Raw genomic sequence first — 21315 nt, 5'->3', positions numbered from 1 at the left:
CTAAAAATAAATATTTTCTTTTCTCAGTTTAGGTAGAATTTCTCCTATTCCATCCCTTCACAGCTAGCAGAAAAGTGTTGCCTCTATTATTCTTCCTACTGTTAAAAGGAAAAGTTGTCACTTAATTGATCTCTTCAATGAGCAAAAGACAGAGTAAAACAACTCAAATTTTAACCATGATATTGTATGTGAAATTGAGACAATAAAAATCAGTGTTAATAGGGAACTGACTCAATGGTTTTGTTCACAGTGTACACACTTAGTGGAATTTCCATCTTTTCTAATTGCTTGCTTAATTATAAATATAGTAAATCAAAATGCATTTACTGACAACCACTTTTCAGATCCCTGAAAAAAAAAAAATCAGGTAAAAAGCTGGGTTAATTTGGTCTTTTACTTGATTGGAGGACAGAACATGAGGTTTCTCTCACAAACAGGCTTTAACCAACACCAGACACTTCCAGGACGTTTGGGGTCTGACAAGGATGAAAAGCACAACAGCAAAAGGTATTTTTACACTGTCATGATGCTTTAAGCTCCTTCCTGTGATTCACTGGAGTCTGATTTACAGAAAAAAGCCAAAGCAAGTCACAGACTTGCTGTATCAAACCCGAGCTACAAGTCCCGAGCTGCCCGGTCCCACGGCCGCACACTGCACCCGAGCTCGGTGCCCTGCCTCGGGCACCGCAGCGCTGAGCCACATCGTCTGAGGTAGAGCAGAAACAAAAACACCGTCACGCGTGGAGAGACGGACAGCGGAACGCCTTCCCCTCTCGTCCCGCGGGAGCTGTCAGGCTTTGGAGTCCTCGGGCACGCAGAGCTGCGAGATCGTCTTCTTGACGCGCAGCGCGGTGAGACGCGCAGCGCCGCTGGCACGCCAACACTCCCGCATCAGCCGGCCCAGCACCCGCAGCGCCTGGCACGGAGGGGACAGGGCACTGACAGGTGTGGGACAGAGAGGGGACAGGGCACTGACAGGGGCTGGGGACAGAGAGGGGACAGGGCACTGACAGGGGTGGGGACAGAGAGGGGACAGGGCACTGACAGGGGCTGGGGACAGAGAGGGGACAGGGCACTGACAGGTGTGGGACAGAGAGGGGACAGGGCACTGACAGGGGCTGGGGACAGAGAGGGGACAGGGCACTGACAGGGGCTGGGGACAGAGAGGGGACAGGGCACTGACAGGGGCTGGGACAGAGAGGGGACAGGGCACTGACAGGTGTGGGACAGAGAGGGGACAGGGCACTGACAGGTGTGGGACAGAGAGGGGACAGGGCACTGACAGGGGCTGGGGACAGAGAGGGGACGGGGCACTGACAGGGGTGGGACAGAGAGGGGACAGGGCACTGACAGGGTCTGCAGGGACAGAAATGGAACCTGGGTACAAACAGGGTGTAGGGGACAGAAATGGGACCCGGGTACAGACGGGGCCTGGGGGATAGAAACAGCACCTGGGGTACAAACAGGGGCTGGGGACAGAGACGGGACGGGGTACAGACAGGGGGACAGAAATGGGACCGGGCCCAGACAGGGGCTGGGAACAGAAACAGCACCGGGTACAGACAGGGTGTGGGGACAGAAACGGGAGTGGGTATAGACGGGGGCTGGGGATAGAGACTGGAGCAGGTACAGACAGGTGCTGGGGACAGAAACAGCACCTGCGGTACAAACAGGGTCTGCAGGGGGACAGACAACAGCCAGAGAGAGATACAACCACCACCCCTGCTTTCCGGTTTTAGTACAGGGAGATAAAGTGCAGTGCTCTGAAACAGTGACACTGCAGCAGCAGCATCAATTAAGACCTGCCCTGGACAGCATTGAACACTTGGTGCAGAGTTTTCTCTGTATTGATCTGAAGGAGAGCTAGACATCTGAAGCTTCTAAATTCAGGAGAAGCTGAGCATTGAGTGCCCTATTTCTCACTGAAAAGTTCTGTCTAAATTTAAACTTGAAAATATAAATAACAAAATAAAACTAGAAAAAAACTTACAAAATAAACCTGGAATAAACTAGAAAATTGCTTTTACCTCACAGCTTTGCCACTGGTTTGGAATACTTGGTCTGAGCTTCTGTTCACAGACAACCCTTCTCATATCTTCTATGGAAGGATCAGAAGGCACAAGGTCGTAGTAAGGCAACTGGTATTCCTCAGTGATTCCTGGGGAAGATTCATGGTGTAGGTGCCCATGGCAGGGGTGGAATGAGAAGAGCTTTACTGTCCCTTCCAACCCAAACCGACCCGGGACTGGACGAAAAGGCCAAAGCCTCACCTCCAACAGAGCACCTCCGGGCGATCTCCCAGTACACCAGCCCCAGGGAGTAGATGTCTGCACGCTTGAAGGACTCAAAGATGCTCGTGTTCATCGCGTCGTCCAGGATCTCGGGGGCCATGTACCTTTGGGGCACACAGGGTCACTTGGCTGGGGCAGCTCCTACAAAAGGCCACAGCTGTGCTGCCACGTGCCGGGGCCCTGTGACCCCTCGTGGTGCTGGCAGCTGTGCCCTGCCCAGCCCAGAGCACCGGGAGTGACTGGCACACCATGCCCTGTCACATGGACATTCTTCTCTCTCTCAGGATTTTTTATAGACGTGCACAGAGAGAAGAAAGAGAAAACAGTTTCTAATTCTGCTCATTGTTTTTCTCATGTAGAATGTGTTTAGAAAATTGTTTACCTGCAGAGATTGCTTAATTAGATTTTGGTGAGGATTGTTTGAGCCTGATGGCCAATCCGATCTACCTGTGTCTGAACTCTCAAGAACAGGGTCATGAGTTGTGAGAGTTAGATATAGTAGTTGAAACAAGTTTATAGTTTTCATATCTTCCTTTATACAGTATATTAATGTATTTATAACATAGTTATAATAAGAAATCATTCAACCTTCTGAACTAGTCAAACATCATAATTTCTTCCCACCGGCTTCGCCTGCATTTTGCAATAACGCCCCACGTGGGGCAGAGAGCTCCAGTCCAGAGCAGGGTCTGCAGCCTCCTCCCTCCCCCAGCCAGCCTCCCCGCGGGGCTGCGGCCACCCCTGCCCGCCGCCAGGCCAGAGGGGACGTGGCTGGCGGAGGGCAGCGCTGCGAGGGGCCGTCCCCTCGGAGCCAGGATGGTGGCTGCACTGCCTGACCCACCTCCTGGTGCCCACGCGGGGGTTCTGGGGGATGTCGATGGTGTTCAGCACCGAGTCGTGCTTCACCGCCAGCCCCAGGTCGGCGATGGCGCAGGTCTCGTTCCTCTTCACCAGGATGTTCTTGGATTTCAGATCCCGGTGTGCGATCGCTGGCTTCCCTGTTCACAGCAAGAGAAACCGCCTCCAAGTTTGATAACAACGGTGTGGGTTTTAATATAAGGAGCAAGGATGTAAAAACAGTTTTATTCACTTTTGTTACTGTACCCTACAGAAACATTGAGGCCTATTGTGAGGCAAGCAAAGCTCTGCTAAATGTTCTTAACTTCAAAAGAAAACTTTAAGGGCATTTTTTTCAATACCTATGTTTCAGGAATAAAACACAAAGAGAGAAACTGGAAGTTCACCGTCCAAATTAATTTAGAAAATTACAGACTCACTGAATGGATTGAGTCAGAAAAACCCTCTAAGATCACTGAGTCCCACCTAGCACTGACCAGGCCACCACTAACCCATTTCCCCAAGTGCCACATCCACACAACTTTTTAAGGGATGGTGACCCCACCAATGTCCAGGGCAACCTGTGCCAGGGCTGGACAAACCTTCCCATGAAGAAATTTTTCCTAATTTTTCCTTCATTAGCACTCACTCCCCTTGAGCAGAGCTGCTTCTGTAGGCATCTCTTTAGAGGCATGGTTAAAGTGCAGACAGTGGGAGCAGGAAGGGAACATCCCTCTTCCCTGTCTGCCTGCACCACTCTCACTCACACTTCCCCCTGGTGCCAGCGGTTTGGAAAACACTTCACAGTACCACGTCACCCATAAGCGTTCTTGAGAACGCTGAAGCTCCTTAAAATAATTGAAGGAAAAGCGGGAGGGAAGCACTTGCCTTGCGTGCCAACGATCTCCATGTGGAGGTGGGCCAGGCCACTGGCCACTGACAGTGCCAACCTGACCATGCCCTGCACCGTCACCGTGCCTCTGTTCAGGTAGTCGAACAGCGAGCCCTGCTCGTGGTACTCGGAGACAAGCCACAGCTGAGTCCACGTCCCATTATCTAGCCAGAGGAAGCAGTATTACAAATGTTAGCTAGGGAAAGCCTTTCCCTTTCTGGGGAATGCAAGCAGGGAGGTGTGCCAGCTGTGGCCCCAGAAGGAGCTCAGGGCCGCTCAGGGCCGTGCTTCAGATGGGCAGCGAAAGCTGTGCTGGCACAGACACTCAGGATTCAGTGAGTGTCACCACTGGGGCTGGGAAGCACTCCAAGGCCACCGAGTCCAACCATTACCAGCCCTCCCAAGGCCACCACAGAGAAGCAAAGAACTATTTGGGCGGGAAAGGCTGTGCAGGAGGCCGGAAGCTGCGCACGCCGCGCTGCTCACCCTTGTTGTCAGCAGCAATGAAGCCCAGGATGTTTTCATGCCTCAGCATGACCGTCTGGTAGATCTCTGCCTCCCGGAACCAGGACCGCTCGTCTCTGGAGGAGAAGATTTTCACGGCCACATCCTCCCCGCACCACTTCCCATGCCAGACTTCGCCAAACCGTCCTTTTCCCACGATTTCCTGCAGGACAATCGTCCTGGCGATGGTTCTCTGGACCAGCAGAGGCAGGCCTAGTGAAAAAGAGAGACAGGCCCCTGTGAAATGGCTCAGCTGGGACCTTCAAACCCCAACGCTGGCCTTCCCCAGAGAGCTGCACTCATGGCTTTGCTTTCCAAGACTGCCAAGGGAAAATCCACTCCCAACCAATATCTCCTCAAATCAGAATTTTTGATATTACTTCCCAGTGTCTGTACATAGGAAAAATATTTTAAAACCCCAGTAAAAATCTTAAAATTTGGCCCGAGCTACTCCATTTGGTTTGATACAGACTGCAGCTGTCCTGCAGTCAACTAGTTGCTCTACTCTGGCTGAAATTTTTGAAAATAAAAATAAATTATTTATAGCAGCTCCACTGTGCTTTTCCAGCCACAAACCCTGCCTGGACTGATTTGATTCTGTGTTTGTTGGGGACTTAGAAAGAAAAAAAAAAAAAAAAGAATGATTCCTTGGGTTTTTTTGGTTTTGTTTTTGTTTTGTTGGTTTTTTTAATAACTGCAACCTTGATTTTGGCTGAAGTCAGAACAAATCACCACGGTGCATAAGGCTCTGGCTCTGCTCAAGTCCAGCCCTGTTCCTGGCTCAGGGATGGCTGGGAACAGTTAAAAACTTCAGCATAAATAAAGCCAAAGTCTGCTCATTAGAGCTGTGAAAAGGCATTAAGGAAGAACAACAACTTAATCCTCAGAGGTATGCAGCTCATGGGAATAAATTAAATTAGGCACCATTTGTACATTTTTCACTTACAAATAAAAGCAAGCATAGTTCACATACTTTTCCATAAAAGCTCTAGTTAGGGAAAGTTGGGCTATACAACCCAGACATGTCACTTGTCAAATGAGCTGGAATTTGTGAATTCCCACCTATTTTTGTTTTTTTTTTGTTTAACAAGTTCTCAATAGCAATGGAGGCATCACAGTAGGCAAGATATCCGAAATGGGAAAAATGTTAAAAAGATGAATGTTCTGCTCAAAACAAGAATTTGGAGGAACGTTATTCTGCTATGAAACACAAAAAAAAAAAAAAAAAAAAAAATCAGCAGCACCATCCTGACCCACTCAAGCGAGCTTTGCACCTTTCATTATCTGCCACGTTGCATCAGCCGGCAGCGCTGGGTTTCACACTTGGTTCTGATTTCTGAGCGAGTTCCCTTCTTTAGCGCCTCCGTTCCAGCACAGAACCGAGTGTTTGCGGCGTGGCAGAGGAGGAGCACGGTGCGGGGTGGCCAGGTGCGAGCCCCGGCACGAACCCCGCGGCGGCGGGCAGCGCAGCGCAGCGCACCTACCGGAGCCGGAGCCGGAGGTCGTCATGTCGGAGATGAGATCCTTCAGCGTCTTCCCGGAGCCCAGCAGGCTGCCCTCGCAGAGCGGCTCCTCCACGTTGGGCGGCTTGGCCCCGCGGCGCCGCCGGCCCCGGGCCGTGGCCAGCAGCCCGGCCAGCAGCCCCAGGGCGCAGAGCGGCACCGCCACCGCCGCCGCCAGCGCCGCCGGGCGCCGCCCCGCCCGGCCCGCAGCCTCCGCCGCCGCTGCTGGGAGACACACGGGACAGCCGTGACACAGGGCCCACAGCGACAGCGACAGCGACGGGGACACGGACAGCGACATGGACAGCGACAGGGACGGGGACAGGGACGGGGACAGGGACAGGGACAGGGACAGGGACGGACTGGGGCTGCAGGGCTGGGACACAGTGAGATTCACACCATCACACAATCACAAATTCACACAGGATCACAGAATCTCACAGATTCACACAGGATCACCATCACAGATTCACAGAGAATCACAGAATCACACAGATTCACACCATCACACAATCACAGAATCACACAGAATCAGATTCACACAATCACAGATTCACAGAATCACACAGGATCACAGAATCACAGTGATTCACACAATCACAGATTCACACAGGATCACACAGGATCACAGAACCACACAGATTCACAGAATCACACAGAATCACCAGGCTGGAAGAGACCTTCAAGATCATCGAGTGTCCAGCCCATGCCCTAACACCTCAACTAAACCACGGCACTGAGTGCCACATCCAGTCTTTTTCTAAACACATCGAGGGATGGTGACTCCACCCCCTCCCCAGGCAGATCACTCCAGAAATTTATCACTCTTTCAGTAAAAACTTTTTCCTAATATCCAACCCAAATTTTCCTTGGTGCAGCTTGAGACTGTGTCCTCTGGTTCTGTCAGTGCTGCCTGGAGAAAGAGCAGCCCAACCCCACCTAAGCACAGCCACCTTTCAGGAGCTGTAGAGAGTGATAAGGTCACCCCTGAGTCTGCTTTTCTCCCCTCGATGCTTTCCCACCGTAGTCCTGGCCAGGAGACAGAACAGACCAGGTTTCTGTGAGTGAGGGAGCCTTTCCCCCACACACCTGTGCAGGGAGCTTGGTCTCAGGCCAGCAGCCTGATCACCACCCAAGGAGCTCTGTATCAAGAAGCTCTAGGAAGACACTGCTGAGGGATTCACTTGCACTGGAATACACACCTGTTTCCTTTAATGTCCCCAAAATGTGAAATAAGTTTAAAAAAAATAATCAACCAGCATTTTCCCCCAAAATAAAACAAGCCAGAAATATGACCCATAAAAGGAACCTCAACATGCAGAGCCATGAGTACAAATAAGATATCCGGGCTGCAGAAGATGCAAGCACCATGAACTCCACCCCATGCCAGGTCACTCCTTCCCTTCAGGGAGAAGCTGGGCCTCAAGCACACCTCAGCCTGGGGTTTGAGAGTGACCACAGTCATGTGGGGTCTCAAAAGCAGCAGCAAATGGGTTCAGCACCCACTGCTACCTTCCTACAGCCAACACCACACCAGAACAACTGTGTTCTGTTCACCAGCACAACTCCAACCCTACTGAACACAAAGCTGGTATGTTTTGTTCACAGGTTTTTCCTTTAATGACTTCAAGAGGTTGCTCCAGGGGTGACCCAGGAGGTTTGTAAGAGGATTTATGAGCAGGATTCCTCCTTGGAACTGCTGCTTGTTAACTGGCATGCTGGGATCTCCTAAACACTTTACATTCTGTTTCCACAGGGCTGAGGTTTCCCTGAACCAGGGATGGAGTACAGCACGGAGAGATCCCCTACCCCAGGAGCTCTGGTACCGCACAGAACCAGCCCTGCCACCACAGACTGTGCAGGGAACGTTGTGCAGGGGACACTGTGCAGGACAGCAGGACTGGCTCTGTGCAGGGGACAGGACTGGCTCTGTGCAGGGGACACTGTGCAGGACAGCAGGACTGGCTCTGTGCAGGGGACAGGACTGGCTCTGTGCAGGGGACACTGTGCAGGACAGCAGGACTGGCTCTGTGCAGGGGACAGGACTGGCTCTGTGCAGGGATTGGCTCTGTGCAGGGGACACTCTGCTGGACAGCAGGACTGGCTCTGTGCAGGGGACAGGACTGACTCTGTGCAGGGGACACTGTGCAGGACAGCAGGACTGGCTCTGTGCAGGGACTGGCTCTGTGCAGGGGACAGGACTGACTGTGCAGGGGACACTGTGCAGGACAGCAGGACTGGCTCTGTGCAGGGGACACTGTGCAGGACAGCAGGACTGGCTCTGTGCAGGGGACACTGTGCAGGGCAGCAGGGACTGGCTCTGTGCAGGGGACAGGACTGGCTCTGTGCAGGGGACACTGTGCAGGACAGCAGGACTGGCTCTGTGCAGGGACTGGCTCTGTGCAGGGGACAGGACTGGCTCTGTGCAGGGGACACTGTGCAGGACAGCAGGACTGGCTCTGTGCAGGGACTGGCTCTGTGCAGGGGACACTCTGCTGGACAGCAGGACTGGCTCTGTGCAGGGGACAGGACTGGCTCTGTGCAGGGGACAGGACTGGCTCTGTGCAGGACAGCAGGACTGGCTCTGTGCCAGCCGGGGGACAGGCTCACAGTGGGTACAAAGCACAGGACATGGGCTGTCCCCTGGCTGTTCAGCACTTCCCCTGTGCCATCCAAGACAGCATCCTCCCTGCAGGGCCTGTCAGACTCGTTCCGGGTGGGAATGAGGTTCATTCCTCCCCAGCAGGGGCTGCTGAAGACAAACACGCAGGCGGCGCTGACCACACCACGTCAGTTCTTCCCACCAACTTCTGAAAAACAATGTGACATGAACAAAATAGAAGTTTATTGTTCTTAGACCACCGCAGTAACAAAAACAGTGACAGAAGGAAAATCATCAGGAGGCTCTGAGCAGGGAGAACTCTCTGCAGCGAAGGGCCTGGGCAGGGCACGCAGGCAGACTGGCCCCCAGGCTCAGTGGAGATCCTGCTCCAGCAGTGACCTGCGTGCCCCAGGAACAGCCCTGCCCCTGGCAGCACGGCCAGCAGCTCCAGCAGGGCTGAGGGTGCTGCACGTCCAGCAGCAGCACCCTGCACTAGTGTGCAGTACTGCACACCAGCGCTGATGCTCTGTCCATTGACTGGCTAACCAAGAGCAGAGGCTGACACGCTGCCACGTGTGACCCAAAACCAGCACATCTGGCAGTGCTCAGCAGTTTCACAATGCGGTGCACTTACGGTCCAGCTTCTGTAAACAAAATAGTACTTGCAGGCAGCAAAAAAAAAAAAATATTTTTTCCCTCCAGTGGAAAAGACATTCTCACACACAGCATTTGCTTTTGACACTGTAAAGCTTCCACTGCAAGGCTTCCAAAAGCCCTGAACTGTGTGTGTTTCCAGGCTGCTCAAGGGGCAAAATTACATATTCTTTCCAATGTAGTAAGAAAATCTATTGCATTCTCTTAATGAGGAGGCTCCAGTCAGCTCTACAGAATACTTAAAACCATTTCAAAAATACAGTTTGGGCTGGAGTCTAAAATTAAGTTCCTCCAGCTTCCACCATGACTACAGACTCCACTCACATTGCAGGGGAGGCAGAGATCACAAACTCTGTCTCCCAGGTCTCAAATATGGCCCAAAAATCCTGTCAGACACAGATCTACAGCTGTAAAAATCTAGGTCTGATCAGCATCTACTCAAGGCAGCCTGTTCCATGCTGAGGGGACAGTGGTGAGTTCTGCAGAGAAAACAAGCATGAGGGATGTACAGTCTGGGATTTATCATGGGGAGGTCCCCCAAGGCAGCAGCACTCAAGGTGTTTTCTGCAGCCCTGCTGTGACCGGACAGGCTGATCTCAAGTCACCTGCTGGGGCACAAAGCATCCCAGCTAAACCAGCAGAAACCTGGAGAGGAATCCAGGGTGACACAGGAAAACGCCAGTTACTGCAAACTCATCCTGCACTTCAACATTTTCACCTGCTAATACAACGTGCCACAATGAAATCCCTGCCCACAAGAAGCAGGATATAAAAGCAGAGATCCAGGTTTAATCCATCTTTAAAGATTTTTCAGACACTGTAGGGAAAAGAAAAAAGAAAAAAAAAAAAACAAAAACCTGAAGGGAATATTCAGCTCCTGTCACCCAAGGCCCCAGCCCAGAGCCTGTGCTGGCTGGGGCAGGCATTGCCATCCGCAGCTCTGCCAGGGGAATTCAGACATGGCACCAAAGCACACACTGCTCTCTGCCCTCAGAGATGCTCTCTCTGTTCTCCAGGCACTCCTTTACAACATAAAGCTTTGCTAATTACAGTCACAGAATCCCACAATGGCCTGGGAGGGACCTTAACCCTCAGCTGGTTCCGAGCCTCTGCCATGGGCAGGGACACTTTCCATCAATCCAGGCTGCTCCCAGCCCCATCCAGCCAGGGAGAGGAGCTGAAGGGTGGGGTTGTGTCCCAGAAGGACACTTAGGTCCTGCCTCATCTAGCAGGGGTGGGCACCATGCTGGACCTTCTCAGGGTTTCTCCTCCTCCAGGAGAATCACTCCTGCCTAAAGGCAAGCTTTTCCTGCCCACATGCTCCACTTTTAATCTAGAACTTGCTTAATGGAGATAGATAAATAAATCAGCAGCTAAGTGGGCAGATATATATGTATAAACATAAATATATATATATGTATATACATACAAAGGTAGAAATATACACACACACACAAATATATATATATATATATAAGGAGATTGATATAGAAAATAGAGATAGACATAGAAATAGAGAGACAGAGATAGTTATGGTTAGATAGAGGTAGATAGATAGATAGATAGATATAGATGGTAGAGATAGATAGAGATAGATAGATATAGATGAATAGATGATAGTGATAGAGATAGATTAGATAGATGATAGAGATATAGACAGATAAATAGATAGAAATAGGTAGATTAGATAGATAGATAGATAGATACAGAAAGAGAGATACAGGTGATACAGATACGGCACAACAGACCTTCCATACCCAGGTGTCTGTACCAAGTGCCACTTGTCAGGTGTCTGGGACAAGGGGCTGGCCCCGGAGCTGTCCCCAGGCCAGTTCCTGACAGCATGAGCTGTGTGAGGAGGGGCTGTCGGGAAGGGCCAGCACGGAAACCGCAGTGCACTGCTGCAATTCCCGCTGACACGAGCTCCCCTGAACCTCCAGAGCAAAGGGCTCAGCGTAAGAATTCAGTCCTTTTTTTTTTTTTGAGGACTGAAATATGAAACTAGAGGTTTTGCAAGCTCAAGTGCTGGAACAGCAGATGTGCCTCTGCTGCTCCTCTAGAAATAGCAGCTTTCTTCCCAGCTTGGAAAAACCACCATGGCACTTTATTTCTAGAGCATGACCACAATTAGTGTGTTCCTTCTGTGGTCAGCTGAAAGGAAAACAATGTCCTAGAGTGACTTGATGATGCTTGTATCCCCAGTTGTCTGTGGGGATACAAGCATCATACAAATTATCCTTAGCACCAATTAAGTAATCCTGATTCCTGCCCCACGGCACAGGTGAGGCTGGTACCAGGGTTCACCAGGAGGTGACAGTGCCCAAGGCTCCCACAGCAGCTCCCCCATGGTCTGCCCAGCAACAGCCTTCCAAATTCCACTAAGAACTACATCTTAATTTGCATCTTAAATTCAAGTTACAATCTTAAATTATGAATTATTTTGCATCTTTCTTACCTGAAACATATCTCACTGTTGTAAGTATATAAAAAGGTATTATCTGATAAAACAGTATCTTTTCCACCTTTTTTAAAAAAGCGCCTGGAATAAACACAAATCTTGGAAAGAAGAACAAAAAAATAAACTAAAATTATGCTAAAAATAGTAGAAATATTTATCTGTAGAAAGCACCAAATCAACTTCATAACTTCATTACAGAGCTTCGAGCCTGGCAGACTCACACACTGCCCCAGCTGGGTAACACACAGGGCTCCTGCGAGTGCCAGCCTTTTTCCTCCCTCTCATTAGGACGGGAATCTCACAGCTTCCCATCCCTGCTGAGCAGGGCTCGGTGACACCAAGGTGGCACCACAGAGCAGCTGCCTCATATTGTAAATGCAGGTGAACCCAGTGGGAAGAAATGCTGATGTGTGACTCCAGCTCAGAAGGTTGAATGGTTTCTTTATTATAACTATGCTATAACACATTCATATACTATTTAAAGGAGATACTAACACTACAAACCTACTTGTTCTAACTACCAAATCTAACTCCTCACAACTGGTGACCCTCTCTGAGAGTGCAGCCACAGGTGGGTTGGATTGGCCATCAGCTCAAACAATCCTCACCAGAATCCAACCAAGCAATCACCCCAGGTGAACAATTCTCCAAACACATTCCACATGGGAAAAACAAGCAGCAGGAATAGAAATTGTTTTCTCTATCTTCTCTCTGTGCACCTCTGTGAAAAACCCTGAGAGAGAGAGAGAGAAATGTGCTTGCCACAGCCTCACAGGCTACTCACCTCAACCACGGCCACCCAAGGCTCAGATTCTGAAACTGCCTCAGCCAAAGAGGTCCCGGCAGTGCCCTGGGGTCCCCACTGCTCCTGCCCTGAGAAAACCCTGTGCCCGTGGGACATCGAAGCCAGCGTTTGGGATACCCCGAGAAATGCAAGAAATCCCCTCTGCTGCGGGCAGAGCTGCGGTTTACCTCTTGCTGTCTGAAAGCAGCTGGGGCACAGCCCGCAGCGTCCCAGCCAGCCCCCAGAGCCGCGGGCAGGCTCCCCCAGCGCCCGGAGCCGCCGCACGAGCCCGGGGCCAGCGCTGGCCAGGCGGCACTCACCCAGGGGCAGGCGCAGCGTGATGTTGTTGCAGAAGTCGGTGTAGCAGCACTCGGTCTTGGTGATGTTCTTGGAGCTGTGGCAGAAGACCTGGGCGTTGAGCTCGGGCAGGGACACGCAGGACTTGACCACCTCCTCGCGCCCGTTGGCCAGCATGACCGAGGCCCAGCAGGCGCCCTCCGTGTGGCAGGTGAAGTTGGTGTGCTCGCACAGCTGGCACACGCACTGCAGGCCTGGAAAGCAGGGCGCAGCCGTGGGGACAGGGCCCTGGCACGCAGGCCCCGAGGACACCGCGCCAGCTGGCTGGCACAGGACCCGTGCTGGGAATGGGGTCCTGCACTGCAGCAGGAAGCCAGGTGTCCCAGGTGTCCCAGGTGTCCCAGGTGTCCCAGAACACCCCCAACAGCACAGGTCCCCAGCATCCACACGTGACAAGTGTTTAAATCGCGGTCCCGGGGGATTTTATAGATGTCCTCTGTCTTTTGTGGTGGAGAAGTTTGGCCACCCCAAGAAGCAGTTCCCCTGAAAGCTGGCTCCCAAAACCACGGCACCCCTTGCCTGTGCAGCCATCTGCCCACAGCAGCCAGCCCAGGTGTGCCAGAGCTGACTCGGTGACAGCCCTGAGCCATGTCACCAACACACAGCACCCCAGCATGGACACGGGCTCAAGGACAGACTCCTCCTCCTCCTCCTCCCCAGGTCTCCTGAGGTGCGGCACCTTGTCCAGGCTGCCCTTTCTGGGCCAGCTCCAGCTCTGCAAGACTGAGCCCTGCTCTACTCACGACAATAACTTCAGCCATAAATCTTTCTGTTTCTTTTGGAATTGTGGGGGAGAGGGGCTTGCTTTCATTTAAGGTTAAGAGAGAGTTGAAAAGTAGAACATGGGTTAGTGGCGGGCTTGCCAGTGCTGGGGGCACAAACTTCCTTGGCACGGCGTGTCCGTGTCTGTGCCGGGCGTGCCAGGCGCCCAGCTCTCCCTCGGCACAGGAGCTGGCACCATCCTTCACTCACAGCACAGCAGCCAAATTTCTCCTTAAAGACATTACCCTGGTTCTAAAACTGCTGCCAGGAGCAAGACTCATCAGACCCAAATAAATTAGAGATCTAGCAGAAGGAAAGCACATCATGGCCAAAACTGCAAAATAAAAGCATTATTGAGGAAATGAGTCTAAGATTGTTGCAAGTGTCTTCGGGGCTTTAGACACGTCATTATGGTGTTTTTTTCCCTTTCTCACAGCCTAAAAATAAGATGGAAAATTATCTTTATTACGTCATCTGCAGTGGATAACTGACAGATTTATCCATGCTCTGTACTTGCAGATTACTTGAGAACAGAGCTGATCAAAACTGTCCCTGCACATCCCGAGCAGCCCCAGGGGCCCCTCCGAGCCCCACAGACATGGGGTGAGCTGAGGATGGCTGGGGAGCTCTGACCCTCACCCTGAGCACACTGAGACAGCCACTGCCACGACGACAAGGGCTCTGCACCACCAAATCCTGCCCTCATGTAGGGGGAAAAATGGAAAACTTGGCTGAATCTGTTCAGAGACACGATCAGAGCTGGAGCTGCGGGAAAGACAAGACACTTTCCTCACAGAAGACTTTCACAGGCCACTTTTAAATATAATTCTACAAAAGCAGAAGTCTCAGGTTCCTCAGATACCTGCCTGTGCTGCTGGCTGACTTCTCATGCAGAAAAATTGATAGAAATCACACAGCAGTTACAAATCCCTGACCCTGTTTTCAAGAGCATTTGTGTCCATCCAGAACCATTGTTAACAGAGCAGAAGGACGATTGAATACAACCATAAAAATACAGGTTTCTGGGCCCTTTTGAACAGGCCCTTGGGAAGATCCAGGTGTTTCCCACTGCCGCCCCACCGAGCAGGGGGTGACAAACCCGGTGTCACAGCCCCGCTGTGCCCCCCACAGACACCTGTGCAGCCTCTCCTGCTCCAAGGAGCCCATGTCCCCACCCCTGCTGACACCCTCGGGGACACAGCACTCACCAGAGTTCGTGTTTTATCTGCTCTGCTCCATCAGGAGAGCCCCAGTGCTGCTCCTGGTTATTCACAGCCCCTTCCATCAGAGACAATTGTCCAGGTCAGTTCCATAACCAGCCCACCTACAACCACTGGCAATGCATCCCAAGTTTCACACCACACATCTGGATCTAATTTGATCTAATTAATCTAATGAGAGCATAGCTCCTCTAATTTCCCCCCGCTGCTGTCCCAGAAGAGCCAGCAAGGCATTCCCCTCAGCTTACAGGCCAGAGGGGTGACAGCACAATGATGGGAGTTCTTCCTCTCACTGTCCAAGCCAGCACCACCTTTGAACTGCTTCCCTCCCACAGAGCCACTTTACAGCACGAGAAAAGAGAATGAATTTGCAACCATTGACTGAAATCCTATATGCAGCAAGAACTGCTTCCTCCCTCCCCAAACCCATTCCCGAGGACAGTCTTGGCAATGCCATTGGTGATGCTCTGTCTCAGGGCAAAAGTCAGGACTCCCACCACCCTGGAAACCAAGGAATGGGGTAAGGTGACTGTCAAAGAGCTAAAGGATCAAAGAGGCGGGCAGAAAATGTGCTCCCAAACTTTCAAAACAAGGCACTCTTTAATCTGGTAACGAACAGGACTCCTTTATTGACTCTAGCACAACAATTCCCTTAAAACATTCCATTCTCTGGTTGAGAAATTAGGAGAAAGTGAACAACTGAAACACGCCATGGCTGCAGAGAGCATGCCAGGCACCCAGACCTGGCCACCGACGGGGCCAGCTCTCTGAGCCTGGAGCTCTGCAGCAGTCACTCCCAAATGTGCCCTGACCCTCCCCAGAGCCAGCGGGACCTGGGCTGGAGAGCTGGGCCAGGGCCAGGGCAGAGCAGGGCAGGACTGGGACCCCACAGGCTCCCTCCGGCAGGGACAGGAGGCACGGACAGCCCGAGGGACAGAGGTCCCCTCCCAGGGCAGCTGGCACTCACAGGGCCCCACAACAACAGGAGAAGGCACGAGGAGGGGCACGGGAGATGCACACAAGGAAAGCAGATTTCGGGTACAGACACCCCAGGAGCAGAGGTTTCCTGGGTTTGGCATTTTTAACACTTACATGGTTTTCAAGGACGTTTTTCCTGCTGTTATTGCAATAGGGGCTGGGACTACACACCAGATTCTGGGATTAGTCCCACCATCCGTCAAGGGCAGGATGACTTGGTCTTCAGAGGAGAAAATATTCTTCCCTAAAAAGTGACATTTGCTGCCTTTTAGTTTTCAGTGCCACTGCCAGAAAACACACAGGACGGGCAGCCACACCGTGCAATGGGTAACGAGCAGGAGGAACAGAGCCAGCACCTGATTCCCGGCAAACACAGGAGATGGTTTTGTGTGCTTCCACCCCTCCGCCAGCAAGGGTCAGCACCAAGCACAGGAATCACCAGAAAACTGAGGAGCAAGTGTGACACTGCACGGGAACAAGAGATGGAAGAGCAGGAGCTCAAACACCAGCTTCATGAAGACAACGGATAATTTTAACACACTGATAGACAGAGCAACTTCAAAAGTTAAACGGAAGGAATTGACCACTTAACACAAGCCCACTGTTACCATGGGGCTAACGGAATTTAACTAAAAACTCTGGGGGAGCAAAGCCCAGACCTGCCCTCTCTTACAAACCACACAAGGTTCTACACACAGCACAGACTTTTTACTACACAGATTAACAGAGCACTAATCTTCCACTAAGTCATAATCCATCACTACTCACCATTGCTAGCAGTGGAGCATTTCAAAATTAAATTGGAAAGCAAAGATCTAAGTGGCCTGATGGGAGGAAATGCTGAATATTCAGAACATTTCCATCTTTGATCATTCTGTACAGTCATTGTCTATTGTGCCCTTCTAGATACACTTTCATTTTATTTCCAAATAACAGATCTGGGGCTCCCATGACTGTGGGCTCTCCACACGGCCTGGATCCCCTGCCTCGGGCACAGACCCCAGTGCCAGGACACAGCTGCCCCTGGCCACCTCCATCCCTGGGGAAGGGATGCTTCCACACTGCAGGACGCACACCTGGACCTGACTGACTGAGCTTAGAAGGGTCCCAGCCGACAAAAGTTTCACTGTGGGATGAAGGGGCTCAAAGGAGATCCTAAAAATTACAGACTGGCTGTTTCCCATTGCCCAGCCCCTTGCTGGTGATGGAGCCAGGACAAAATCCAGGGAAGGTCCCAGTGAAGGTGCCGTGAGGAGGGCGTGGGTCTGGCACAGCCCCTTGTTCTCCAGCTGCTGGGAGCTGACCACGGCAAAGGAGCCCTGCTGCCAGCAGGCAGAGCCACCCTGCTCCTCAGCAGTCAGCCTGGTTCCAGGCTGGTGCTCTGGCAGCAGCCGAGGTCTGGGGCAGCGGGGAGCAGCAGCTCCAGCCGTGGCCCAGGGGCTGAGTGCCCCGGGAGCTGCGCGGGGGGAACGGTGAGGGGGTGACAGGGGCTGCTCCAGGCACAAGCAGCACTGACTCCAGAGCATTGCAAAACTATTTCACCATGGAATCACAGAGCTCTTTGGATTGGAAAGGCCCTTCGAGACCGAGTCCGGCTGTTCCTCCATCACTGCCGGGGCCACTGCTAACCCGAGTCCCCAGCTGCCACACCCACGCGGCTGCCAGCTCCCTCCAGGGTTGGGGACTCCATCCCTGCCCCGTGCTGAGGGACCAGCCAGAGGACAGTCACATCGCACAGAAGGACAAACAGCCTCAGCTGTGCCCGAGCAGGGACCAGCACACTCACCCCACTGGGAACAGAGGGCTGTGCCCCCCGGGGAGTGCTGGGCGACTGCTCAGCTCGTGGTGAGAGCACCAGCAGGAGACACCAGGAGAAGATGCAGCCCTGCTCTGCCGTGTGCGATCAGATGCTGTCACCCACCCCAAAAAGGCACAGGACAAGTAGGAAGAGTTTCAGGAGAGACAGCAAGGGATTAAGAAACTGAGCTGTCATGTCAAAGGCAGTTCTGGAGAGGTGTGAAGGTTCTATGAAGAAATCACAGATCACAATTAGAAAACGAAAGGGGTCGGGTACTCACCAATTCACACGTACTCAAAAGCTCTGGGCAGCCCAGGTGTCCCAGGCAGCACAGCTCCAGGGAGCAGGAGGAAGCTCTCTCCTCTCCCTCAGGCAGCCTCACCACCCTCCCCGGGTGCCCTGGGTGCCTGTGCCAGTGCCACTGCAGAGGCAGAGCACAGGTGTATCCAGCAAGCACAGCCCATCCACCCGTGCCTGCTGGGGACTCTCAGAGCTGCCACAGGTGATGGCACAGGCAGCACTTCCAGCCCCGAGCCCCCAGCTGCTGAGTGCCCCCCTCCTCCCCCTGCAGCATCTGCTGCAGTGCCAGCGGTGCCCGGGCGTGCTGAGGCCGCTCCTCAGCACAGCAGGGACGGATCCAGCCCCAGCCAGGGAAGTGACAAATTTATTCTCTCGTAACGCATTTGTTCAGAAGGCAAAAGCAGAATCTTGAGCAATGACAGGTCTGAGATAAACCAAACCTGCTTTTTGGAGTATTATGAAAAATATGGAGAAGTTCCCCCTCTGGAGAGGGCTCCGAAAGAAAATAGTTGGAGGAAAAGTTCCCTACATAAATTCACCGTAAGAAGGGCTGATACCAAACAGGACAAAAACTAGAAAGATGTAGAAAAGAGAGGAAAAGTATTTGTTCTAAAATTGAGGAGAAAATGTCTTTGAATGAGAGACATCACAGAGTTCCAGAGTTTTGATTTCTTAAATAAACATCTGGGGAATGATTTTATAAATATTTGCAAGTATCATCATTTTGGAAGGAGGATACTGGATGCTCACAATCCCCATTCTGGAAAAGCTCAGCAGCCAAGGCAAAACCCAGCAGGCGGGAGCTGGGTCCAGGCATTGAAATTAATATAAACAGGGCAGGGAAAGGGCTACAACACCCAGGGAAATGACTTTTGGTGGAATAAGCTGCCAAAGGACATTTTTAGGTTTGAACAGGCGAGGTATCCTTGGGAAGGTAGTGCTTTACGGGACGCGAGTGGCGCAGCAGAGTACTGCGGGTGCAGGGATTTTGTGCCGTGCAGCACACGCACAGAGCTGAAGAAGAACCTGCTGGTCCCAGCCCGTGAGGGGCTGAGGGCAGGCCCAGGGCTGTGGGTACAAACTCCACGGGGAGGCAGCTGAGATAACCCAGGGCTGACAGCACTGCAAGGCTGGAATCGCTTGCACAAGAAAGCCCCCAGCACTGAAAGCTCCTAAAGTCACATCTGAGTGGTTGGACAAGGAATTTTCCATCCAGACAGTCACACTGCCTGTCCCCTCTATTGCCACACACCTGCCTGTCTGCTCTGTGCACAGCCCCAGGCCTGAGCCAGGCTCTGGGACAGGCGAGGAGAAGGGGACCCTGCCCTGCACCTGTGGAGGGCAAAGCAATGCAAGACTTTGACACACAAAACAATCAAACCCGACGCGATTCCATCGTGCTCTGGATGCTCTGCAGAGGGAATGGTGACAGCCACGGCGCGGCAATGTTCCGGTTTGACTCGGGCACACCGGGACAGCAAGGGCTGCGCCGGGCTGCCTGTCCCTGGGGTCACTCCCAAACGCAGCAGAGCTCCAGAGAAATAAGGAGAAGAGCCCTTACGGAGCAGGTTTTACACCCTGTGGAGGTACCAGAGGTCACCAGGTGTGCAGTACTACACAGAAGCACTTCACAGCCCACAGCTGAGCTCTGGTCCTCCTCCCTGCCCAGAAGCAGGGATTCCTTGAGCAGGGATGGGCCGCTGCAAGGGCACGGTCCTTCCCCGCACCCGGGGCTGTGACCTGCCCTCTCTGCAAGGTCCTAACGAGCACCACACAAGGAAACTGCTCTGGTGAAAACACGGAGAGAAAGGGAAAATCCAGTAAACCTAACAGAAAACCTGTGAAGTATTATGTGGCACGCTGCCTTGCTTACCGCCGGTTTGCAGAGTGCTGCTAGAGAGCGCGGGTTTAGGCTTTAAAGGGACGATTGAGGGGAGGGAGCGCCTCCCATCACCTGCCACCTGGGAGAGGAACCTGTGTGGAAGGGCCCGGACGCCTCCGATGGGGCACGGGCACCGCAGGGCACCGTGACAGGTCCTCTCACCGGCACCGGTGTCGCTTCGTCTGAGGATCTGGCCCCGAGCAGGTCCCCGGGCGCCGCCGGAGCCCCCGGGGTGGATCCGCCCGGGATGGCGTGGGAAGCCCCACGGATCAGGGATTCCGCTCCGGTAAGTCCCCGCTGACCCATTTCCCGGTAGGCGCGGCCGTGACTGAAGGCATCGAGAGCCCGAACCCCCCGAACGGCGACGGCGCACGGCCGGGATGGATAAGCGGGGTTCTAGCGCAGCGCCCCGACCATCGCGCTCCCGGAGCTCCCGGTGCCGCTCCCGGTGCCGCTCCCGGTGCCGCCGTACCTGCGCAGAGGGACACGGCGGCGCCCAGCAGCGGCAGCGCCGCCCGCAGCGCGGAGCCGGGCGCGCCCCGCATGGCCCCGGGCCGGTGCCGCTCCGGGGCCGGTGCCGCTCCCGGGCCGGTGCCGGTGCCGCTCTCCCGCCGGTGCCGCTCACCGGCCCCGCCGCCCGCGGCTTTAGCGGCTTTAGCGGGGAGGGGCCCGGGCCGGCCCCGCCCGGACCCCCGCCCCGCTCTGCCCCCGCTCCCCGGGCCGGGGGCTCGGGCTCGGCTCTGCCGCCCCTCGGGACGGGCAGCGGGGCCCGGCCGGGCGGGGTCCGGGGCAGCCCCGGGCGCTGGGAGCGGACAGGGGCCGGCGAGGGGCGCGCCGAGCCCCCGCTCCGCCCGGCCGCGGCTCCCGAGGCCCCGGGGCTCGCCCCGGCCTCCGCGCCGCCCTCGGGGCTTCTCCCCGCAGAGATGCGCAAAACCGGCCCTGGACAAGGACGATTTCTAATCTCGGAAGTTTTGCCAAATCCCCACCAGTGCCTTTTGGCACCTGCCCTGGGACTTCTCCATCGGGCTGCACCGAATCATCCATAAGAAGCAACGTGCTGAACAGTTTGCAGTGTTTCTGCAATATCTGAAAGGGTTTAAACTAAAAGAGATTTAGATTCGATGTTAGGAAGAAAAACACTGGCACAGGTTGCCCAGAGAAGCTGTGGCTGCTCCATCCCTGGAAGTGTTCCAGGACAGGCTGGCCGGGGCTTGGAGCAGCCTGGGACACTGGGAAGTGTCCCTGCCCATGGCAGGGGGTGGCACTGGACGAACTTTAAGGTCCCTTCCAACCCAAACTATTCTAGGATTCTGTGATTACACCTTCACAAGCAAAAATCATCTGACTAAATCCTTTTTGCAAGAAAACAAATTGCCCTCCACCACATTACAGACACAGCAGAGATGAAACCCAAGTACTGGGATCAAGTGGCTGTTAAACAGCACCAGAAAAAGCTGCTATCGTACTTTCTTCCTTTTAAAATTGTCATTCAAA

General features: G+C 53.3%; 1 protein-coding gene across 1 annotated transcript; it reads right to left on the bottom strand.

Annotated features, from left to right (window-relative positions):
• Positions 1 to 256: 256 nt before the first annotated feature.
• Positions 257 to 20459, bottom strand: ACVR1C (activin A receptor type 1C). The gene is made up of 9 exons (XM_068195051.1): positions 20294 to 20459; positions 12845 to 13075; positions 6009 to 6248; positions 4507 to 4737; positions 4017 to 4184; positions 3133 to 3289; positions 2271 to 2395; positions 2028 to 2158; positions 257 to 916 (listed from the first exon to the last, which is right to left on the bottom strand). The coding sequence occupies exons 1-9, from the start codon at positions 20364 to 20366 to the stop codon at positions 791 to 793; spliced, it is 1482 nt and encodes a 493-aa protein (XP_068051152.1). The 5' UTR covers positions 20367 to 20459; the 3' UTR covers positions 257 to 790.
• Positions 20460 to 21315: the final 856 nt, after the last annotated feature.

This window comes from Anomalospiza imberbis, chromosome 7 (assembly GCF_031753505.1).
Source record: "Anomalospiza imberbis isolate Cuckoo-Finch-1a 21T00152 chromosome 7, ASM3175350v1, whole genome shotgun sequence".
Classification (NCBI taxonomy): domain Eukaryota; kingdom Metazoa; phylum Chordata; class Aves; order Passeriformes; family Viduidae; genus Anomalospiza; species Anomalospiza imberbis.
This window is presented reverse-complemented; position numbering and strand designations above follow the sequence as displayed.